This window comes from Puma concolor, chromosome B2 (genome assembly GCF_028749965.1).
Source record: "Puma concolor isolate L17-30 chromosome B2, mPumCon1.1.hap2, whole genome shotgun sequence".
NCBI classification, from domain to species: Eukaryota; Metazoa; Chordata; class Mammalia; order Carnivora; family Felidae; genus Puma; species Puma concolor.
The window spans coordinates 98922917-98944486 of NC_141671.1; the positions used below are offsets into that span (position 1 = coordinate 98922917).

Here is a 21570-nt window from a genome sequence, read left to right on the forward strand (position 1 = left end):
GCTTTGTGTTAGATGATTTTGCCCAAGTGTAGGTTAATGTAAGTGTTCTGAGCACGTTTAAGGTAGGCTAGGCTAAGCTACTGTATTTGGTAGGTTAGATGTATTCAATGCATTTTTGACTTAGGATATTTTCAACTTACAATCGATGGCTTTATGAGGATGTAACCCCACTATAAGCTGAGGAAGATCTACATACACATTTCAAAGCAAACAATACAACTTTATAGCATTTCATGGCCTTTTATCCAAGGAAATTCAAATTAAGAATTTTTTTTATTACAAAGTTAAAACAGAGTAATTTTTTAATTTTAGAAAAAATAAAGTTAGGAGGAAAAGACAGTAACATTCATAGACTCTTGACCCAAGCAAGAATGATTGTCATCTTCTATGCTCAGTTTGCTGACCCATATTTTCAATTTTAATGATAAAAACCTTTAAGAGTATGAATTTATCTCCAAGTGCAGCTGCATCCTTATGGTTTTACTATGCAATTTTCTCATTTTTGTTGTTCTCTAAATATAGCTGTTACTGCACTAATATCCATCTGGGCTAAAGGGATACTTAGCAGAGTGTTAATTTCCAGCCATTTGGTGCTAGTTAATTTTTACTTTTGCAGACAGGGATTAGATCATGAGGTGTGTGGAATGTCCACTTTTCTATTACAAAGTTTTCAATTAGAAATGTGAACAAATCAGGGCGCCTGCATGGCTCAGTCGGTTAAGTGTCCAACTTTGGCTCAGGTCATGATCTTGTGGTCCGTGAGCTCGAGCCCTTTGTCGGGCTCTGTGCTGACAGCTCAGAGCCTGAAGCCTGCTTCAGATTCTGTGTCTCCCTCACTCTCTGTCCCTCCCCTGTTCATGCTGTGTCTGTCTCTCTCTCTCTCTCAAAAATAAAGATTAAAAAAATTTTTTTGTTTTAAGTGAACAAATTTATAATTGCAATACAATTACCTGAAAGGACAGAAAACTCAAATGCAAATTTCTAATATACATTAGTTCTACCTTAATATATTATCAAATCCAGGGGCACCTGGGTGGCTCAGTCTGTTGGGCAGCTGACTACGGCTCAGGTCATGATCTCACGGTCTGTGAGTTCGAGCCCCGCATTGGGCTCTGTGCTGACAGCTCAGAGCCTGGAGCCTGCTTCCAATTCTGTGCCTCCCTCTCTCTCTGCCCCTTTCTTGCTTGGTCTCTGTCTTTCTCTCTCTCAAAACTAATAAACATTAAAAAAAATTAGAAAAAAAAATACCATCAAATCCAATGTCTGTCTTCTGCCCATTTTGTCTAGTGTATACAAAGCAATATTTAAAATCTCCTATCAGAATTATAATTTTAGTTTTTTTCTTGTATTTCCAAGTTTTTTCATTTATACATATTTTTGCTACATCTTAAGATTCATTGTTGGATCTTTACTACAGACTGCATTTTCTTTTTTTTTTTTTTTTTTTTTAAATTTTTTTTTTTTTCAACGTTTATTTATTTTTGGGACAGAGAGAGACAGAGCATGAACGGGGGAGGAGCAGAGAGAGAGGGAGACACAGAATCGGAAACAGGCTCCAGGCTCTGAGCCATCAGCCCAGAGCCCGACGCGGGGCTCGAACTCCCGGACCGCGAGATCGTGACCTGGCTGAAGTCGGACGCTTAACCGACTGCGCCACCCAGGCGCCCCCAGACTGCATTTTCTAAATAAGAAGCATCTTTATTTGATCTACTTATTTTTTGAAAACTTAATTTTTTTGTTCCTATTCAACCGATAAACCATTGCCCAACCTTTAAGCCAGATATTAATGACTAGAAAGCATACACTGCACTTCTACTTTGTATATTTATTTCTGGTAACATAATATAAGGAATAAAGTGCTAATTGCTAAAATATATTGGACCCCAAAGTAGTAAAATAACTTACAGTAGGTAAAAGATTATAAAACACCTACCTAATCAAGAAATTGTTAACAGAACTACTTGAGGGATAGTTTTAGAGTGTTTAAGATATTCTAAATCTAAGAAATTCGTAATAAAAACTTTTAGAACACTTTTCTCGTTATTTAAGTAACATAACAAACTGCGCAAAACAGATTTTAAAGTGGCAAAGAATTACCTTTTTATGATTAGAAACCCTTCTAAGATTGTCCTCTTCAATGTGAGGCAGCTGCAGAAGGGGAGACTTAAACTGCTGAAGGCCTTGCACAGCCATCTGGGAAAGCTTCATGCAGTTTTCTAGGGATGCCAAAGTTGGAGCACGAAACTCCCTTTCTTAGAAAGAAGAGGAGGAAAAGAAAAAACAAGGCTGGACTTTTTATACGTTCAGGAGTATATAATTCATCACAATAACATGATTCATGCGACTATCCTTAACACCTCATATTTTAAGATCATAGTGCTGACTTTCCTTTAAAAGTTATAAGATACCAAAAATACACAAATTTGTTCAAATGCAATAATCATTATCCAGCAAGAAGCACTAATTTAACAGAAAAATTCTTTGCATCACTTCCACAAATAGCAAATTATCAGTATCAAATACTGACACCATGCCAAGAACTGACATCAGCCATAACAACAAACCACAACCATCATCTCCTTTCCTAAGAGTCTCCCTTTCCATTACTGACCACAAACTCCCTCATTCTTTTTCTTCCCCCTCACTCTTTTTTTCCCTTCATGTGAAAAACACTACATATCAGATAAATCATCGTTACGTCACTTAAAAGAATTATTTCAAACTCACTGTTAAAACACAGAATAACCTAACTCTAAAAATATTCAAAGGAAAGAAGAGGTATATTAAATATTTGCAAACAATAAGTGACAACAAACAATAAAACAATAAATTCAAAAACATGAGTTGTGATAAAGACTTTACATAATGGAAAATATAGGAAAGAAGTAAGAAAAACCATGAACAAAAGTGGGAAAGCTGACTCAACCTACGGGCAGAATTACTGTAGGTACTCATAAATCTTAGAACTATGAAGTGTAATCTGCATATGCTTGCAAGAAAAAGTACAACATAATTAATTACATTTCCACCTCACCTTCACGACTTCGGGCCATTATTATTAGTTGGCAGATTACATTAACCATTTCTTGAAGTAGGGCAGGGCATTTTTTCAACATAAACTGCTGATCTGCAAAACAAGAGAAAACCTGAAACGAATCATTCTACTTTTACAATTATAACATCTTTATCATCTACAGTCCAAGACTAATACTAAATTTAAGTTGTCCCACAAATATTTCACACGACCTAATAAGAATTTTGCAGGCTGAAGTTTCTCCTAAGCAGCACTGTCAAAAATCAGTCAGAAAATTCTAGCTCAGATATGATGTTTCAAATTTTTAATATTACAAGTGTTGTGCTTTGTAAGTTAACTCCCTTGTTTGGAAGGAATAGTCTTAAACTTAATTCTAATCTTACTATATTTAAGAACCTTAAAAATTTTCTTCTTGTATACCTAAGTTTCTGTAACTATGAATAAGTCCAAAGACTAAAATTGATAGTGAATGTCAATTCCATGCAGAAAGAAGAGAGGGGATGATAAAGGGGAAGGAAAAGGAACGAGACAGAGTCATTTTTACTGCACCTAATAGCTAACTGTTAAGATCATCCATGGGGTTGGTACTCAACCTAAAAAAATATTTGTTCCCTGTTTCTTAGATAACTGGTAAAAAGGGAGATGGTTTTGTATCTGTACAGAACATTAGAATTACCAGTTAACTTGCAACTCCAATAACAATGCCTAAATAGAGATCCTTCATTCCATCTTAAGTATCCTATCTTATCATCAACCAATGATCATCAATTGGCCTTGTTTTCAAAGGCATTTGATTATATTATTGGCTTTAAAATGGCAGAGGAGGAGCTTCATTCAGAAAGAACATTTATTCCCGAAGGATAATAACTTTCTTTGAAAACTTCAAATGAAATCATGCAAGTAAAAAAAAAAAAGACAAATTCATGGTATTCCTGGAAACACCACTGTCCCAATCCACTACTTTTATTTATTTATTTTTATTTTGTTTATGTTTATTCACTCCCTGAGAGAGAGAGAGAGAGAGAGAGAGAGCGAGCAAGAGTGGGGAAGGGTCAGAGAGAGAGGGAGACACAGAATCCAAAGTAGGCTCTAGACTCTGAGCCATCAGCACAGAGCCTGACACGGGGCTTGAACTCATGAACCACAAGATCATGACCTGAGCCAAAGTTGGATGCTTAACCGACTGAGTCACCCAAGTGCCCCACTGCTTCTCTTTTAAATAGATAGGTGGCTGCAAATACTTAGGAAGCTTTAAATAAAGATTAAACACTTTATCAGCAACCACAGCTGGAAGTGGTGGTGGTAGTTGTGGAGCTGACTGAGGTACTGATTATGAAATCCATTTTTTCTTCCCCCCAAAAGCTTATAAAATCTTTTTTTTTTTTTAATTTTTTTTTTCCAACATTTATTTATTTTTGGGACAAAGAGAGACAGAGCATGAACGGGGGAGGGGCAGAGAGAGAGGGAGACACAGAATCGGAAACAGGCTCCAGGCTCCGAGCCATCAGCCCAGAGCCTGACGCGGGGCTCGAACTCACGGACCGCGAGATCGTGACCTGGCTGAAGTCGGACGCTTAACCGACTGCGCCACCCAGGCGTCCCTAAAATCTTTTTTAAAAAGTCACTAGGAATTTTTGTATAATCTGCAACTGACTAAACATTTTTCAGAGTATTCTCTCACCTTGAAATACTAAATTTTAACATTTGCCAAAATATCGGACTTAGACCTTCAAAATATCTGTGAATTATGTAGCATAAAGATTTCTTTTTAAAAGATCCTTGAGCAATTATTTGATTGAGCAAAAAAGAACAGCAACAAAAACATTGCACCATGAAATCTAATTAAATCCGTTGCTTTTGTACCATTAAAACCGTGCAGATATTAGAATCATAAATACCTTCTTCAAGGGTCTCAGGAATTTTCATTCTAGCAAGATGAGACAGTAAAAGAACTCTGGCTTTCAGGCTATATGGGCAGGTAAGTGGAGGCTCATTCTTCTTTAAATTAATGCTGCCAATTTCTCTGATTAGCTAGAGTAAATAAAATAATTATTAAAAATATCTACATACTGAAAAGCATTAACTTTAATACCTAAATGCTTATTATATCAAGGAATTTAGGACACAGGTCTAACCTGAGGTATTAGAATATTATCTGTTGGTCTGCTTGTGGCATCTTTGTTATACTGAGGATCAAATTCAGAGGCTCCAGCCAAAACCATGATAAGACCTAAGAAAACAAAAGAAATATAAAGGTAAACAAATAAACTTGCTCATCTATTAATTTCCTCTCCTAGGATACTTTATTAATGTAGAGTGAGGCAGTTTTCCAATTGCGCAAAAAGCTAAAAATCATCTGAACTCCAATACTAAGTATTCATTTCTCCAACAAAAAAGAAACATTTCACTTTTTAAAAAGTGTACAGTATTACTTATCACAAGTGAATAGAAACATACATTAAGGGCCCCAAAGCAACTGGATGCATTAAAATCACTTCAAATACCATCTGTTTCTAGATTTAAGCACGTGTTCCACAGAAACTTTCTACAGAGTAATTATTAAGTATCCCATACTATGTTAATAACTATTATGTGAACAAAGGGGGCTCTATGGTTAAACAAGACTGAGAAACAATGAGTTAAAAGAGTTTTAGGTTTCTTCGCTTGATGACTTCTCAGAACCTTAAGTAAACTGAAATACTCTATAATTTACAGAAATTTTTATCATGGAACCCTGAAGGGTTTGCGGGACATGTTCTTTGAAATACACATGATTTGCAGCTACATACACTATGAGCATTACTTGTTAGTCTATACAAGCTCCTTATTTTTTTAAATAATTTTTTTAAAATTTACTTATTTTGAGAACAAGAGAGGAGCAGAGAGAGAGGGAGAGAGAGAAAATCCCAAACAAGCTCCACACTGTCAGCACAGAGCCCAGTGCAGGGCTCGAACTCAGGAACCATGAGATCACGACCTCAGCTGAAATCAAGAGTCAGAGCCTTAACCAACTGTGAATCACCCAGGCGTCCCTATTCAAGCTTTTTAATGACTGGCACTATAGTCACCTATAGTCATCAATCTCACCTTCCAGCAGAAAATACATACCATGTGCTCACTAAAAGCAGGACAATGTAGAGCTTAAGGGCACAGACCCTGGAGTTTTCAGTTCCTAACTAAATGATGTAGGACAATATTCTTCACCTTTCTATGGGTCTCAGTTTCTCCCAATGTGCCTGACACACAGTAAGCACAGTAATATGTGTAAGCTACCGCTATCAAATGTTTTCATGAAAACAACTATTCCTGAGACAACTATGTAAACGATACCAACACTAAAGTAACCAAGGATATATAATCAAGCCCACCAGCTAAAAAATGCTTTTCTGATAGTACTGTATAAGGCTAAGTACCACACTCAGGAATAAAACAGAAATCAAGTTCACTGATGCAAAAAACACGTTAAAAGACATTATAAACATGAAACATTTTCATAAGGGGCTAAGTTTCCATATTAATATTTCAATCCAACATAAGGAAGAATGACATGTGTGCATAAGGGAGAGTAACTCACTCATTCCTCAGAAATAAAAGATCTGCTCACTTCTCAGAAATAAAAAATCTGTTCACACAGTCACATGACCCTGAGGAGTCTCTTTCTCATTACCAAAAAAATTAGTTAAATTGGCAAATCCAAAGTACAGACAAGTCCATTTAGGTTTTGGAACAAAAATGTATTCTCCAGTGAGACACAATTTAAAACTTTAAAACGTGTATCATCTCTTTTTTTTCCCAGAGGAAGAGAAGCAGGGCTTGTCTATGACTGGTCTATGATTTCTGCAGAGCAGAGATTCTGAAAGGCAATAAACACTACATACTCCAAGGATAAAATTTACAGTGTTAGCTTTATGGAATCAAAGAAAGTATCTTAAATGGAACTTTTTTTTTGCTAAAAAGAAATTCTGAAGTAAGACTCTGGGAATGAAATATCCTGACAGTTTTCTTTCAGCATGCCCAAGACCTGACTTATTTTACTGAGATTAATACAGTGTAATGTACCGATTTAAGGCTTGGGAACCAGACTGCTTGAGTTCGATCCTGACTCTACCACTTAATATTTCCTTAAGCTCAGTTTCCCCATCTATCAAATGTGCTTAAAAACAGTAAAGATTAAATGAGTTAATATCTACATAATCCATAGTAACGCCAGGCATACAACAAATAAGAAATATTAGCTAGTAATATTACAAAGTTAACCCACATGAAGCTTTACCATAAAATTTGTAGGGTAAAAAACATATATAGCTGAGTAAATGGAAATAATAGAAATACATGTGATAAAGGGTACCAGCCACTTTCCTCCAGCTTTAGTTATATGAACTGAGTATAAAACTGTGAAATAAAAGGTTTCCAGTGGAGTATGTATCAACTCCAAATAAATGACTCAGAAAATAATCTACTATCACAGATACTTAAATTTACTCACGTTTCATATCCATATTTCGGGTTTTATAAACAAAGTATGTATAAATCTGTGTTGTGCGTATTAGAATCTGGTCTCCACTATAGCGTATTGAGCGATACCACCAAGAGCCCTAAAACACAAATAAAATTAAACCATAAATAAAGCATCAAAACCACAATAAATATTAAGTCTAATGCAGAATATGTTACGGTCAAATTTCCTAAGCATTCATAAAACCAATAACAATACCTGAGCTTTAGAACAAATGCCTTTGTTACTTATTTCAAATTATTTAGCAAGTATTTATACTGCCCAACACCTAAACACCAACCCACCTCACTACATATGTATGATTAAACCATTTCAGTTTCAGCTAGAAACTGAACACAAAACAGAAACAAAACAACCCATCACTATAAAAGCAACAAGCTGGTTCCTGACACGCAGTATGGATTCAATAAATATTTGATAAGTGGAGGACAATTTTACAGTTGATATACTACTTTCATTCACATGACTCCATACAGCTGGATCCTCACATAATAAACCTATGAAGAAGGCAAGACAGGTTAATTATTAGTCTCACTATGGGACTCAGGAACTGTAAGATCAGAAAGAAAACCACCAGTCACAAAAGTAACAGTAAAATCATAAACTTTATGGTATTTCCATATTGACATATTATGCAGCTGTTTTTAAAAATGAGGTGTATCTCCAACATAGGAAGCAAAAGAAGTCACAGAATGATAGAGAGACCACATTTTTTTAAAAGTGTGTATGTAAACATAATCCATAGAAAAATATCTGAAAGGGAGAACACCAAACTTAGCAGTGATTATCTCTAACAAAGAAATGAAGTTGAGGGAGACGGTAAAGGAAAACATTTCAAACTCTACATATACCTGTATTATTTCACTTATATGTAACTTTTGTATGGGAGGAGATATACTTTCACATACTTAAATGATATCACCTTTAGAAAACCTTTAAAGTATAGATGAATAGAAGATTCTTAAAATTCAAGGATCAATGGATTATATTCTAATCAAATTATAGGAGGCTCCAAAGCACCCCACCAATTCCCTTTCCAAAAAAAAAGTTAATAAAAAGAGCTAGCACTTACCACAACAACTGGAAGAATAACCATGAATGCCAATCCATATACAAGTAAAACCTAGAATTGAAGAGAAAAAAAATTATGGCTTTCACAGGTAAATTATAAAAACATCCATGAACACTTACCTTGAGGCTTGCGTGGGGGAGGCACTAACAAAAGCACTCTTCAGGGAGCGTGGGTGGCTCAGTCAGTTAAGCATTTGACTCTTGATTTCGGCTGAGGTCATGACTTCAGTTACTGAGTTCGAGCCCCACATCGGGCTCTGTGCTGACAGCACGTAGCCTGTTTGGGATTCTGTCTCCCTCCCTCTCTACCCCTCCCCCATTTGCTAGCTCTTAAAAGAAAAATGAACTCCTAAAAACAAAAAAAAGCACTCCTCTTATATTATTTCATTTAATTCTTACTTCATTTTCAAATTTTTCAAAGCTACTGTTATTATTTTTCTTTTGCAAATAGAAAACCTGCAGCACACATAGGTTACAGGACTTGTCCTAGGTCACACAGCTAGTAAGTGGATTGGAATCCAGGCATTTCAATTCTAAAACTTATGCTCTTATCCAATATAACAAGTCACCTTTTAATTTGCTCTGTAAATAATACCAGCAAAACAGCTTTTATAAATTATATTTTCCTTCCAGTCAGATACTTATAGCTCTACACGTTAGTAAGTAGTTAGTGCCTTGGAAATAAATGATAGAATCCTGGTTCCTTATCAAGGAGCAACTTCATAATGTTCTATTTACAAGTAATTTCTGTCTATTGGTCTTAGATTTTTCTCCTACTGCTTGATTCCAAATCTGGTAGCTAACTATCCTCTTCTCCAGTATTCCCACAGTAATCCTAAGCATGATAGACACACTTACACACAGAAAGCATATATCCCTAAGATAACAAATGTTTGTCAGCCATAAAATAACATTAAATAGCCATTTTCAAAACAAATTACAGACTATATGAATTCTTTTATTGCTTCAAAGATAGCTCCTAATCATTTTTAAGATATGTGAAATAGGGAAACATCTATTCCTGAACAGTAAGTTAATTCCTGATGTTTCAGAGTTGTAAAATCTATCACCAAATAAAAGTCTGATACCCTACTGCCTCCCTAAGTACCATATGGAATATATATCATTAATTTAACATATATTAACATTAATTTCACATGGGTAAATGTGAAATGAAGGATAATTTAAATGTTGAGCACTACTTAGGATAGATACCATATAAAACCACAGTTCCCCAAACCAAGGAAATGACCCAACCTGAAACTACCTCCAAAAGAAATCACCACAGCTTTAAGGTTCTAAAACAACATTTAGAACACACTGCCCTTCCTCTGAAGAAAAACAAGCAAAAAAAATCCATACCGCCCCAAACAACAACCTAATAATGGGAACCAATTCTTTTCTTTATTATATAAAAAGTTTTCATAATACACAGTTAAATTAAAGACAGCATAACAGTATTTTGATATAGTTCTCTATAGTACTAAGATCTATCTAGCACATTATAATGTGTCCTATTTACATGTACTCACCAAAATTGAGTTTTTCTGGTCAACTATCCAAGCTGGCAGGGCAATTCCAAAGCTTGTGGCTAAAATAGGAAGAGTATTTCTGAAGAATCTGCACTTCCAATTTTATTTATATTTCAAAATTCTGCACCCCAACCCTTCCCCCCCCCAAAAAAAATCTTTCAGAAAGATTATATTATGTGTGTTCCCATTACAGAAAAGTCGATGGATTTTTCCAGAAGTGGGGGCAGGGGGGACTCGACCAAAGTATATGAATTCCTTCTTAGTAAATCTAAATTTTTTTATATGTCATTATGTAAACACTATGAATATATGATAAAATGTTTAAAGTCAGTAAAGAAAAAGATTGTTTTCATCCAACTTTTATCAACTGCTAATTGGAAATTAATGACAATGATCACTCTTCTCAATCTGAGTTCTATCTTTCAAACTGGCTGCTAGAAAGAAAAATAAAAATTAGCTAAAGGAAACTCAATTTACATATCCATTTAACTCCTTGAGGTTATAATTTTCCTATTCACAAACTAAGAATCAAAATATTCCTTTCAATCTATTAATATTTTCACTTAAATACACAAACACACACACACACACACACACACACACTATATCACTAGTAATTTTTGATTATTATTTACCACACCTTGAGGGCCATCTGGATTTCCAAACTCTTCCCAGTTTTTCCGGGACTCTTCATCAGTTAAACTAGCATTAAGAACAAAATTGCAAAATTAGAAAACCACATCTGCAAAGTACTCACATATACAAACTCTATTAATGAACCAACTCATTTGTTATAGATATTAATTTCAGGAAATCAAGAAAAGCCTCTCTGAAATCAGATAAAAAGAAAGAGAAGAAAGCAAGGAATTCTACATTAAAGAAAATGCTAACTATTGAGACTTTAGAGAAATTCCTGGTTGGCCTGTGGGTTCTGAAGTTTTGCCAGTTCAAGTTGGAAGATAAAACTTTAGAAATTTTCTAAGCAAGCAGGGAGGATTACAGGGACTTTTTTCTTATATCCTTATACATTTTCCAAAATTTCTTCAATGAGCTTTGCTTATACTTTAATAATATATACCTACTTATAAACCCACTACAAATTAATAATAATAATCCCTCCAAAACTGGTACCACATTCTCAAAAGAAAAAAATGAACACCTGGAAAATTCCAATGCTACAGAAAAGGTCATTTTGCATTGTGCTGAGGTCACAATTTTCTCCTAAAACAACTGCCAGAAGGACTAGGGAAAAACCTGCTGAAACAATGCTTTTCTAATCCAGCAATATAAAAGTGACAGAGTGATTTAAAAAAAATTTTTTTTTAATGTTTACTTTTTGAGAGAGAGAGAGAGAGCGAGCACAAACTGCGAAGGGGCAAAGAGAGAGGGAGACACAAAATCCAAAGCAGGCTCCAGGCTCTGAGATGGCGGCACAGAGCCCAACACAGGGCTCAAACTCCCAAACCATGAGATCATGACCTGAGCCAAAGTCAGACATTTAACCAACTGAGTCACCCAGGCGCCCCCAGAGTAATTTTTTTAACACCTAAAAAGAAATATAACCTTTGACCTGGGCAGTGGTCCAAGGCACAAAATGAGAGTGGTTTTATTTCAGATCCCAAAATAGATATTAAAAAAAAAACACTGAAAGAAATTTTCAATTCCTTCAAAAACTTTACGTTGTTAAGGAGACAAGGCAGACACACACAAAAATGACCAGTAAGATCGTAAGAAAGGCATTTTTGAAATCCATGTGGCAAAAGATTATGTTTATGTCCAAATCTAATTTTAACAGTATTTCTATTTCCCAGAACATATGCACATAGGATACAATGTAGTTTTCTATTCAACAAAGCTCCACAGTAAGAGAATGCAGAAGTACCTTTAAAAAAACAGCAACAATTTTCAAAGAGTTCAATTTTTTTTCACCTAAACCATAATTTCTATCTTTTATTATTTTTTTTTAAGGTAAGCTCTACACCCAATGTATGGGCTTGAACCCATAACCCTGAGATCAAGAGTTGTGTGTTCTACCAAATGAGCCAGCCAGGTGCCCCCCTATTTTTGTTTTTTTTAATTGAAGTATAGTTGACACACAATGTTACATTAGTTTCAGATATACAAGATAGTGATCTGACAAGTTTATACGTTATGCTATGCTCACCACTAACATAACTACCATCTGTCTACACAATGCTATTATAATACCATTGACTATATTCTCTATGTTGTACCTTTTATTCCTTCTATAGTCTTCTTAGACTATTATCTATAAACTTATTTTTTCTATAACTGTAAGTCTGTATCTCCCACTCCCCTTCACCCATTTTGCCCATTCTTCCATCCCATTCCCCTCTGGCAACCTGTTTGTTCTCTATATTAATGGGTCTGTTTCTGCCTTTTGGTTATTCCTTTGGTTTGTTTTTTAAGTCCCACATATAAGTGAAATCATATGATATCTGCCTTTCTCTTTAGCATAATACCCTCTAGATCCAGGTCCATCCATGTTGTCACAAATGGCAAGATCACATTCTTTTTTATAGCTGAATAATATTCCATTGTATAAATGAATACCACATCTTCATCCATTCATCTATCAATGGATACTGAGTTGCTTCTATACCTCGGCTCTTATAAATAATACTGCAATAAACATAGGAGTGCATGTATCTTTCTGAATGAATGTCTTTGCCTTCTATGGGTAAAAACCCAGTAATGGGATTACTAGATCATATGGTATTTCTACTTTTACTTTTTTGAGGATGCTCCATACCAGTTTCTGTAGTGGCTGTACCAATTAACATTCCTACCAACAGTGCACAAGGATTTCTTTTTCTTCACATCCTCGCCAATACTTATTTCTTGTCTTTTTTATTTTAGCCATTTTGACAGGTCTAAGGCGTTACCTCATTGTGGTTCTGATTTGCATCTGCCTGATAACTAGTACTGCTGAGCATATTTTCATGCATCAGTTGACCATCTATATATATTCCTTGGGAAAGTATCTATTAAGGTCCTTTGCCCATTTTTTAAAAATCATATTGTTGGGTTTTTTGGTGTTGAGTTGCTAAGTTCTTTATATATTTTGGATATTAACCCCTTATTGAAGATATCATTTGCAAATATCTTCTCTCATTCAATAGGGTGCCTTTTTATTGGTTTCCTCTGCTGTGCAAAAGCTTTTTATTTTGGTGTAGTCCCAATAGTTCATTTTTGCTTGTCTCCCTTGCCTTATGATTTTAATATTATTTTTTTCTAAGTAAGTTCCATGTCCAATGTGGGGCTTCAGCTCATGACCATGAAAGCAAGAGTTGAATGCTCTGAGCCAGCCAGGTGCCCCTGCCTTATGTCATCTAGAAAGACTGCTATGGTGGATGTCCAAGAAATTAGTGCCTATGTTCTTCTAGGTGTTTTACGGTTTCAGATCTCATAATTACGTCTTTGATCTATTCTGAGTTTATTTCTGTGTATGAAGTAAGAAAGTGGTCCAGTTCCATTCTCTTGCATGTAACTGTCTAGTTTTCCCAGCACCATTTACTGAAATGACTGTCTCTCCCCAGAGTATATTCTTGCCTCCTTTGTCATAGATTAAATGACCATATAAACGCAGGTTTATTTCTGGGCTATTTTTGTTCCATTAATCTATATTTCTATTTTTGGGCCACTCCTATACAGTTTAATTACTACAGCTCTGTAGTATAGCTTGAAATCTGGAATTGTTATACCTCCAGCTTTGTTCTTCTTTCTCAAGATTGCTTTGGCTATTCAGGGTCTTTTGTGGTTCCATACAAATTTCAGAATTATTTGTTCTAGTTCTGTTGGTAGTTTGATAGGGATTGCATGGAATCTGTAGATTGCTTTGGGTAATACAGACACTTTAACAATATTAATTCTTCCAACCCATGAGCATAAAATATCCTTCCATTTGGTTGTGTCATCTTTAATTTCTTTCATCAATATTTTATAGTTTCCAGAGTATAGATTTTTCACCTCCTTACATTTATTTCCAAGTATTTTATTCTTTTTGATATAATTGTAAATGGAACCGTTTTCTTAAATTCTCTTTCTGCTACTTCATTATTAGTGTGTAAAAATGCAACTGATTTCTAGGTACTAATTTTGTATCCTGCAACTTTACTGAAGTCATTTATTACTTTTAATAGCTTTTTAGAGATCTTTAGGGCTTTCTTTTTTCTTTTAATTTTTTTAAAAATTTTTTAACATTTATTTTTGAGAGACAGAGAGAGACAGAGAGAGAGAGAGAGAGAGAGAGACTGCCAGTGGGGGAGGGGCAGAGAGAGACAGACAGACAGACAGACACAGAATCCGAAGCAGGCCCCAGGCTCTGAGCTGTCAGCACAGTGTCCGACACAGAGCATGAACCACGAGCTGTGAGATCATGACCTGAGCCAAAGTCAGACGCTCAACCCACTAAGCCACCCAGGCGCCCCTTTTTAATGTTTATTTTTGAGAAGGAGAGAGACAGAGTGCAAGCAGGGGAAGGACAGAGAAATAGAGAGGGAGACACAGAATCCCAAGCAGGCTCCAGGCTCTGAGTTGTCAGCACAGAGTCCAACACGGGGCTTGAACCTGGGAACAGCAAGATCATGACCTGAGCCAAAGTCAGACACTTAACCAACTGAGCCACCCTAGGGTTTTCTATGTACAGTATCATGCCATGTACAGATGATGACAATTTAACTTCTTCCTTACCAACATGGATGTCTTTTACTTCTTTTTCTTTTCTGATTGCTGTGTCTAGCACTTCTAGTACTATGCTGAATAAACATGGTGACACTGGACATCCTAGTCTTATTCCTGCTCAGTTTTTCACCTTTGACTTTGATGTTAGCTCTGTGTTTTTCATATATAGCTTTTATTATGTTGAGATATGTTCCCTCTAAATCTACTTTTTTGAGAATTTTATCATAAACATAAGAATTTTGTGAAATACTTTTTCCACATCTCTTGAAATAAACATCTGATTTTTATTCTTCATTCTGTTAATGTGGTGTATCATACTGACTGATTTTGCAGATACTGAGCCATTCTTGCACCAGAATAAATTCTACTTGATTGTGATGAATGATCTTTTTAATGTACTGTTGAAGGTGATTTGGTAATACCTTGTTGAGAATTTTTATATCTATGTTCAACAAGGATTGCAAATATTTTTAAACTTCTCTGGTCATTTAAGGAAACAAGTACGTTGACATCCTCAGTCCCTTTTTAACCATAACTCCACTTACGCTATTTGACCAAGGCCAGAGTAAAATACAGAAGCCAACAAAAAGCACTATCAGAGAGACTGCAACTTCAGAAGGAGGGGTGCGTATGGTAGCTCTGTTTTGCTAAGGGAGGGATGTTTCTCAAAAAATTTTGCCCTGGTTTCCCTGTACAACTGCCCAATCACTTAGGACTTCAGCTATTCGCCCTTCTAACCAGAATTTTTTCCCAGACATAACTCTATCCCCTCTACTTTTCTGATGACAGCAACATAACAAACTGCTCTGTTTTCCAAACAATGCCCTCAAATTTCACAAAATAAAGCATAGTTCACATCATAGAAGCACTTGATTTTTTCAAACTGCACACACTGCTGATTACAATTCCATTAACTCATTCATTAAGCTGACTTGTACAACTGGTGTGAGACACGCACCATGTTCAATATTCAAATTAAAGGAATCATCAACTTTTAAAAAAGTTGTTAGAAAGCAACTAATTTTTGGATAGTTATTAGTGCTTCGGTAAAATACCACTTCTAAGACTTAAAGTACTTAAAAGTTATGTAATTTTAGTATAATTCATATATAATGAGCTTAAACAAGACCAATGATATTAACATAACTTTCAAAAATTCAATGAGTATAAGGTTTCCTAAACATGATTACATATCTTAATTTTGGAGGTAGGAGGCTGTGTCATAGATTCTATTACAAATCTGATAAGATCTATAACCCTTCTGCTCTAGAAAAATGCACAGTTACAAATACACATATACTCTGTATACAGTTTCAGGGGCCCCAGATCATACAACCTAATCTAGAGAATGCTTTCATTAAATTATAGGTGAATGACCCTGAGTTGACTACGTAAACCAAAATTACATATTATATATAGTAACACATGAAAACACATGTTTTTAAAAATTAAAATAGCTTTAAAATAACATCTAGGGGTGCGTGGGTGGCTCAGTCAGCTGAGCATCCAACTTCAGCTCAGCTCATGATCTCACGATTCATTGGTTCGAGCCCCAGTCAGGCTCTGTGCTGGTAGGTCGCAGCCTGGAGCCTATTTCTGATTCTGTGTCTCCCTCTCTCTCTGCCCCTCCCCTGCTCATGCTCTGTCTCTCTCTCTTTAAAAAATAAATAAACTTAAAAAAAAACAAATCTCAACTATATGGTTATAGAAAAAACAGAAACTATGAACCAGAAAATTCAATAGTTGGTCTAACTCCTCAAAAATAACCAGAACTCCTTTTCTTTAAGTTAGAAACTGGTGTGAAGAAATAGGAATCACCCAAGCCTATTATTGTAATGGGCACATAAGGGAAAAGAAAATCTCCTGAATAACCAAAGCAAATTCTAAAAAGCTTTGCAGATCAAAGCCTTTAAATGCTGCTTGAGTTATACTTGGGCTGCTAGAGTAATGCATAAAATACATGAACTTCAATCACTCAGAACTTGTAATTAGTAAAATGTACCTTTATCTAATTCATTTATACTTACACAAGCTACAAGATCTCAAAGTTCTGGGTCCCATAATCATTTTACTCCTTCATTTGTCTGATGGACCATCAACTATTTAAGACATTTTAAACACAAAACATTCTGTATCTTGATCAGGTAATTGAGTTAAAACCAAAAGCCATATATTATTCTTCTGTACTTTTTAGAAAAGTGACCATACATCATAAAGAGTCAGATTTCCATTAACTTGAGGACAAATTCATGAACTTAAAAATGTTACAATACCTGGGGAGCCTGGGGTGGCTGAGTCAGTTAATTATCTGACTCAATTTTGGCTCAGGTCATGATCTCATGGTTGTGCGTTCGAGCCCCACATTGGGCTCTGTGCTGACAGTTCAGAGCCTGCTTGGGATTTTCTCTCTCTCTCTCTCTCTGTGTGCCCCTCCCCAGCTCGCTTGCTCTCTCTTGCTCTCAAAATAAATAAATAAAGTAAAGTTACAATACCTGAAAACTAAATTTAAACTAAAATTAAAATTACTAAATAATCTTAGCTATCTGACTTCCTCTGGGTATCTTGAATTCTTCTGAAATTACCTGAAGACAGCAACTAAGGCACTGAAACACTTGTGTAATGAGAGTAAATGGCCGGAGGAGACACAATGAAAAAAGGGGGAGACACCAACTGAAAGACTGTAATCTGGAGGACATCTGTATGCAGAAAATGTAGTATACCCTTCAGAAGCTCCTAATGGCACTGCTTTATTGCAGAATCATATTCACATATGTAACAAGCAACTCACAAAAAAGAGGGGACAGGAAACACAGTCAACAGACTTTTATTAAGCATAAAATGATTATTTCCCAAACTTCTGTAATTCACATGCCACTTTTACAGTTTGCTATTATATCTGAGTATCCTATGACTTACATTTTTAAAATCAGCTTACAAAATGATACATCACTGAGTCCTCTAAAAACAGACACTATCTTGTCCGTATTTTACTCTTTAATTCAATGCAAGAGCTATACGGGGATATGCCTATGAGTCCTGAAGAATCCAGCTAACTTTTACCTCTTGTAATATTAACACTCAAGGAAGAGCTACCTCTAATTTTATACACTCTATCCTGTTTCCCAAAAATTAAACTAGTTTTTACATAGTTTAATGAGACAGCTACATTTCCAAAACAAGAGAAACAGATCCAGCTTAATAAAAGCCTAGAAATGAAAACAAGGTGTAAGCATATCTTCTTCTAATCAGGATACTTCGAAAATAGCTCAATTAACTTACTACTTAATTTAACTAACATCACAGGGCAAAAGCACTATTTTAACTAATTTACTTAAAATTCAAGCTTAGTTAAATTAGCACTTTTGGGTTGTCATGCAGTTCCATAAAGAATAGATTCAACATATGAGGTTTTTAGCATTTCAAAGTGCCCGACAACAATTGACTATTTCATTCAAATAAAGAACTTTCTTTACCACTTCTAAAAACGTGTAATGGGTCCTATGATACTTACGCTGCATAAGCTTTTGCTATCCTCATGAACATAACTTCATCACCTCCTTTATCTGGATGATATTTAAGTGACAGCAAACGATACTGTTTCTTAATTTCTGCTACCGTTGCCCCCTGAAAGGAAAGCTTTGTTTTAGTAAAACTAAGCACAATGCTGTAAAAACATAATTCATCCCATTTTGAACTTAAAATATAAACTATTCAATATTTTCAGAGGGGCTCCTGGGTGACTTGATTGGTTAAGTGTCCAACTTCGGCTCAGGTCATGATCTCGTAGTTTGTGGGTTCAAGCGCCACATCAGGCTCTGTGCTGACAGCTCAGAGCCTGGAGGCTGCTTCGAATTCTGTGTCTCCCTCTCTCTCTGCCCCTCCCCAACTTGTTCTCTCTCTCTCTCTCTCAAAAATACTAAAAAAATTTTTTTGAATATTTTCAGAAAGAGAAAGTGTTTTCATCCTATATACTTGTCCCTTAAATTTCATCCCATGTATTTTTAATAAAAATACACTTACTTTGTCCAATATATTTATTTTATTGAGCACCTACATGTTGTGCAGCACACTAGGCACCAATGATTTAAAACTACATAATGCCACATTGAAATAAAAGGACAGTAACATTTAAATATCAAAGAATGATCACAGTAAATTAAGTCTCTCTGAAGAAACCCTCAAATCAAAGATTAACTTCCCTTCTAAGAAATAATCTGAAGAAAATCTGGTTTCATCTGCTAATCAATATTTTATTATTAAATAAATACTTAAGAAGGTTACCTTAGCTGTTTCCTAATTAGACTCAATTTCTATTAATAAACTTTTCATATTAATTTGTATGGCATTAAGTTGCCCACAAATCTTTTATTAGTCTTAAAGCAAATTTTGCTTCTCCAAAACAGAAAACTAGGTATGTTTCATATTTATATTATATTATATGAACCTCTGGATCAAGCCATCTACTGAGCAAATACTAGAAGTAAAAAAAGTGGTTTGGGGGAAAAGTAGAAAGAGCACTAGATTCAGCTTGGCTACTAAGAAGTTATGGCACTCCAGGCAAGACACAATTTTTCAGGCCTTGTTTTCTCCATTGGGAAAAAAGGCTAGAGGATCTCTAGCATTCATTTCAGTTCTAACTTTCCTCTGATATATCTAAAAGACCAATTTTCTATTGGGATCCATCAATCAAGTTCAATCAGGAAATCACCTAAAGAGTATATCCAAGGTTACAATGAAACCAGTTCTTTGTAAGACACAAAGACTTAAACACACTGCCTTAGTGTCATCTAACAAAGGGTCATAAGATTTTTATCATTCAACCAACATAAATGAACTCCTGGTTTTAACTTTGCATTAAACCAATCCTACACAAGTCTTTAAAAAATATACTAATTTCTCATCTCACTTAAAATATTCTTACATTTTAGCAATTACAAACCAAGACTTACTAGAATGGCAATCAACATTTGTAGCTTAAAAAACATATATACATTAGAATAATAGATTAAATATCCAAAGTCTCATTTCTTTAGGCACAACCCAATTTATTTTAGAATTTAGACTTACAGTATTTTCATGAGATCAATAAACTAATGTGCATTATATAAAAATACTACTTACAGGATCCAAATTTAATACTTCATAAGGATTGTATTCTTGATATTCTCGGTCTGTTTTGGAAACTTTGTATACAAGGAATAAGAACAATGCCCATCCTGCAAGCAGAACTATTTTCCTGTTTAGGAAAAAGATAAGTAAAGTATAAATAAATACATCTATATGGTTTTCCTTTAAGAGTCTATAAAGACATTATGGCAGATCAAGGCAATAAAACAATCTAAAGTGTATACATCGTTATGCTACTGAGTCAATTCTACAATCTCTAGGTTGTAAACTCCTGTTACAGCCAGAACAGTGTCTTTTTTACCTATGAATTCTCTAGAATCTAATATAGTCTTGCATCTAGAGTCTTGCATGTGATATTCCCTCAATTACTATTTGCAGAATTTTATGTGTAGAACTTAATTCAACTTACTAACCTATTGGTCTCATTATATTAGATCAAAATATATCAATACTAAGTATTCAGTAAACCATGTAATGTAAAAAAAGAGCTGCTCTTACCCTTGCAATTACACTTTTACTATGATAAACTACAAAAAATGGGTCAATTATGCAATGATGAAGGAATAGCCTTGTTTATAACAGTAAAACTTCAGAAACAAACTCAATGTCCATTTATATAGAACTAATTAAATAAACCATTTATAGGAGATTAATTAAATAAACCAAGACACAACCAAAAATTAGCCAACACAGATATAGAAAGATGCACATACAGGTTAAAAAAGGATATAAAGGAACATATGGTTTGGAAAAAACCTAATTTCTCCTCTCCAATATGTTTTATTTAGTAAAAATATTTAAAAGACTGATATTAGCAGTGTTGGAGAGGCTAAAGAAAAAAGGAAGACTCATACACTCTAAACTCTGAAAAAATATCTGGCAATACGGTCAAAAACCCTAAAGTACACACCCTTTTATTTATTTTTTTTTTCAACGTTTTTTTTATTTATTTTTGGGACAGAGAGAGACAGAGCGTGAACGGGGGAGGGGCAGAGAGAGAGGGAGACACAGAATCGGAAACAGGCTCCAGGCTCCGAGCCATCAGCCCAGAGCCCGACGCGGGGCTCGAACTCACGGACCGCGAGATCGTGACCTGGCTGAAGTCGGACGCTTAACCAACTGCGCCACCCAGGCGCCCCAAGTACACACCCTTTTAACAATCTACCTCAAGAAATTTAGAAGGAAATAAACTAGAATTAAGTATACAAAGGATAAAAAACTGGTCACAGATATAAATAACAGCAGAAAACAAACACAGAGATGTCCATCAATAGAGTAGTAGACAAATAAATTAACAGTATATTCATAAAGTGAAGTATCATCTAGGCAATAAAGACAGTATTTGCTGTGGAAGATTATCTATTGTTAACTTTTTAAAAGAGGGACTCCTGGGTGGCTCAGTCAGTTAAGCGCAGGCTCTTGGTTTTGGCTCAGGTCAGTCTCACAGTTTTGTGGGTTCAAGCCCCATGTTGGGCTTTGTGCTGACAGTGTGGAGTTTGCTTGGGATTCTCTCTTTCCCTCTTTCTCTGCCCCTCCCCCACTTGCACTGTCTCTGTCTCTCTCAAAAAAATTAAACTCAAAGAAAA

At 35.3% G+C, this 21570-nt stretch overlaps 1 protein-coding gene across 1 annotated transcript in view; it reads right to left on the reverse strand.

Annotated features, from left to right (window-relative positions):
- The window catches only part of SEC63 (SEC63 protein translocation regulator), a 75519-nt gene that overhangs the window by 32674 nt on the left and 21275 nt on the right, over nt 1–21570 (reverse strand). The window contains exons 3-12 of the mRNA XM_025925352.2: nt 19979–20093; nt 18369–18481; nt 10794–10855; nt 10154–10212; nt 8623–8673; nt 7521–7629; nt 5170–5264; nt 4933–5065; nt 3035–3127; nt 2098–2252 (exon numbers count right to left, since the gene is read on the reverse strand). Of these exons, the coding sequence (XP_025781137.1) occupies nt 2098–2252; nt 3035–3127; nt 4933–5065; nt 5170–5264; nt 7521–7629; nt 8623–8673; nt 10154–10212; nt 10794–10855; nt 18369–18481; nt 19979–20093 (985 nt within the window). The remainder of the gene's footprint in view (nt 1–2097; nt 2253–3034; nt 3128–4932; nt 5066–5169; nt 5265–7520; nt 7630–8622; nt 8674–10153; nt 10213–10793; nt 10856–18368; nt 18482–19978; nt 20094–21570) is intronic.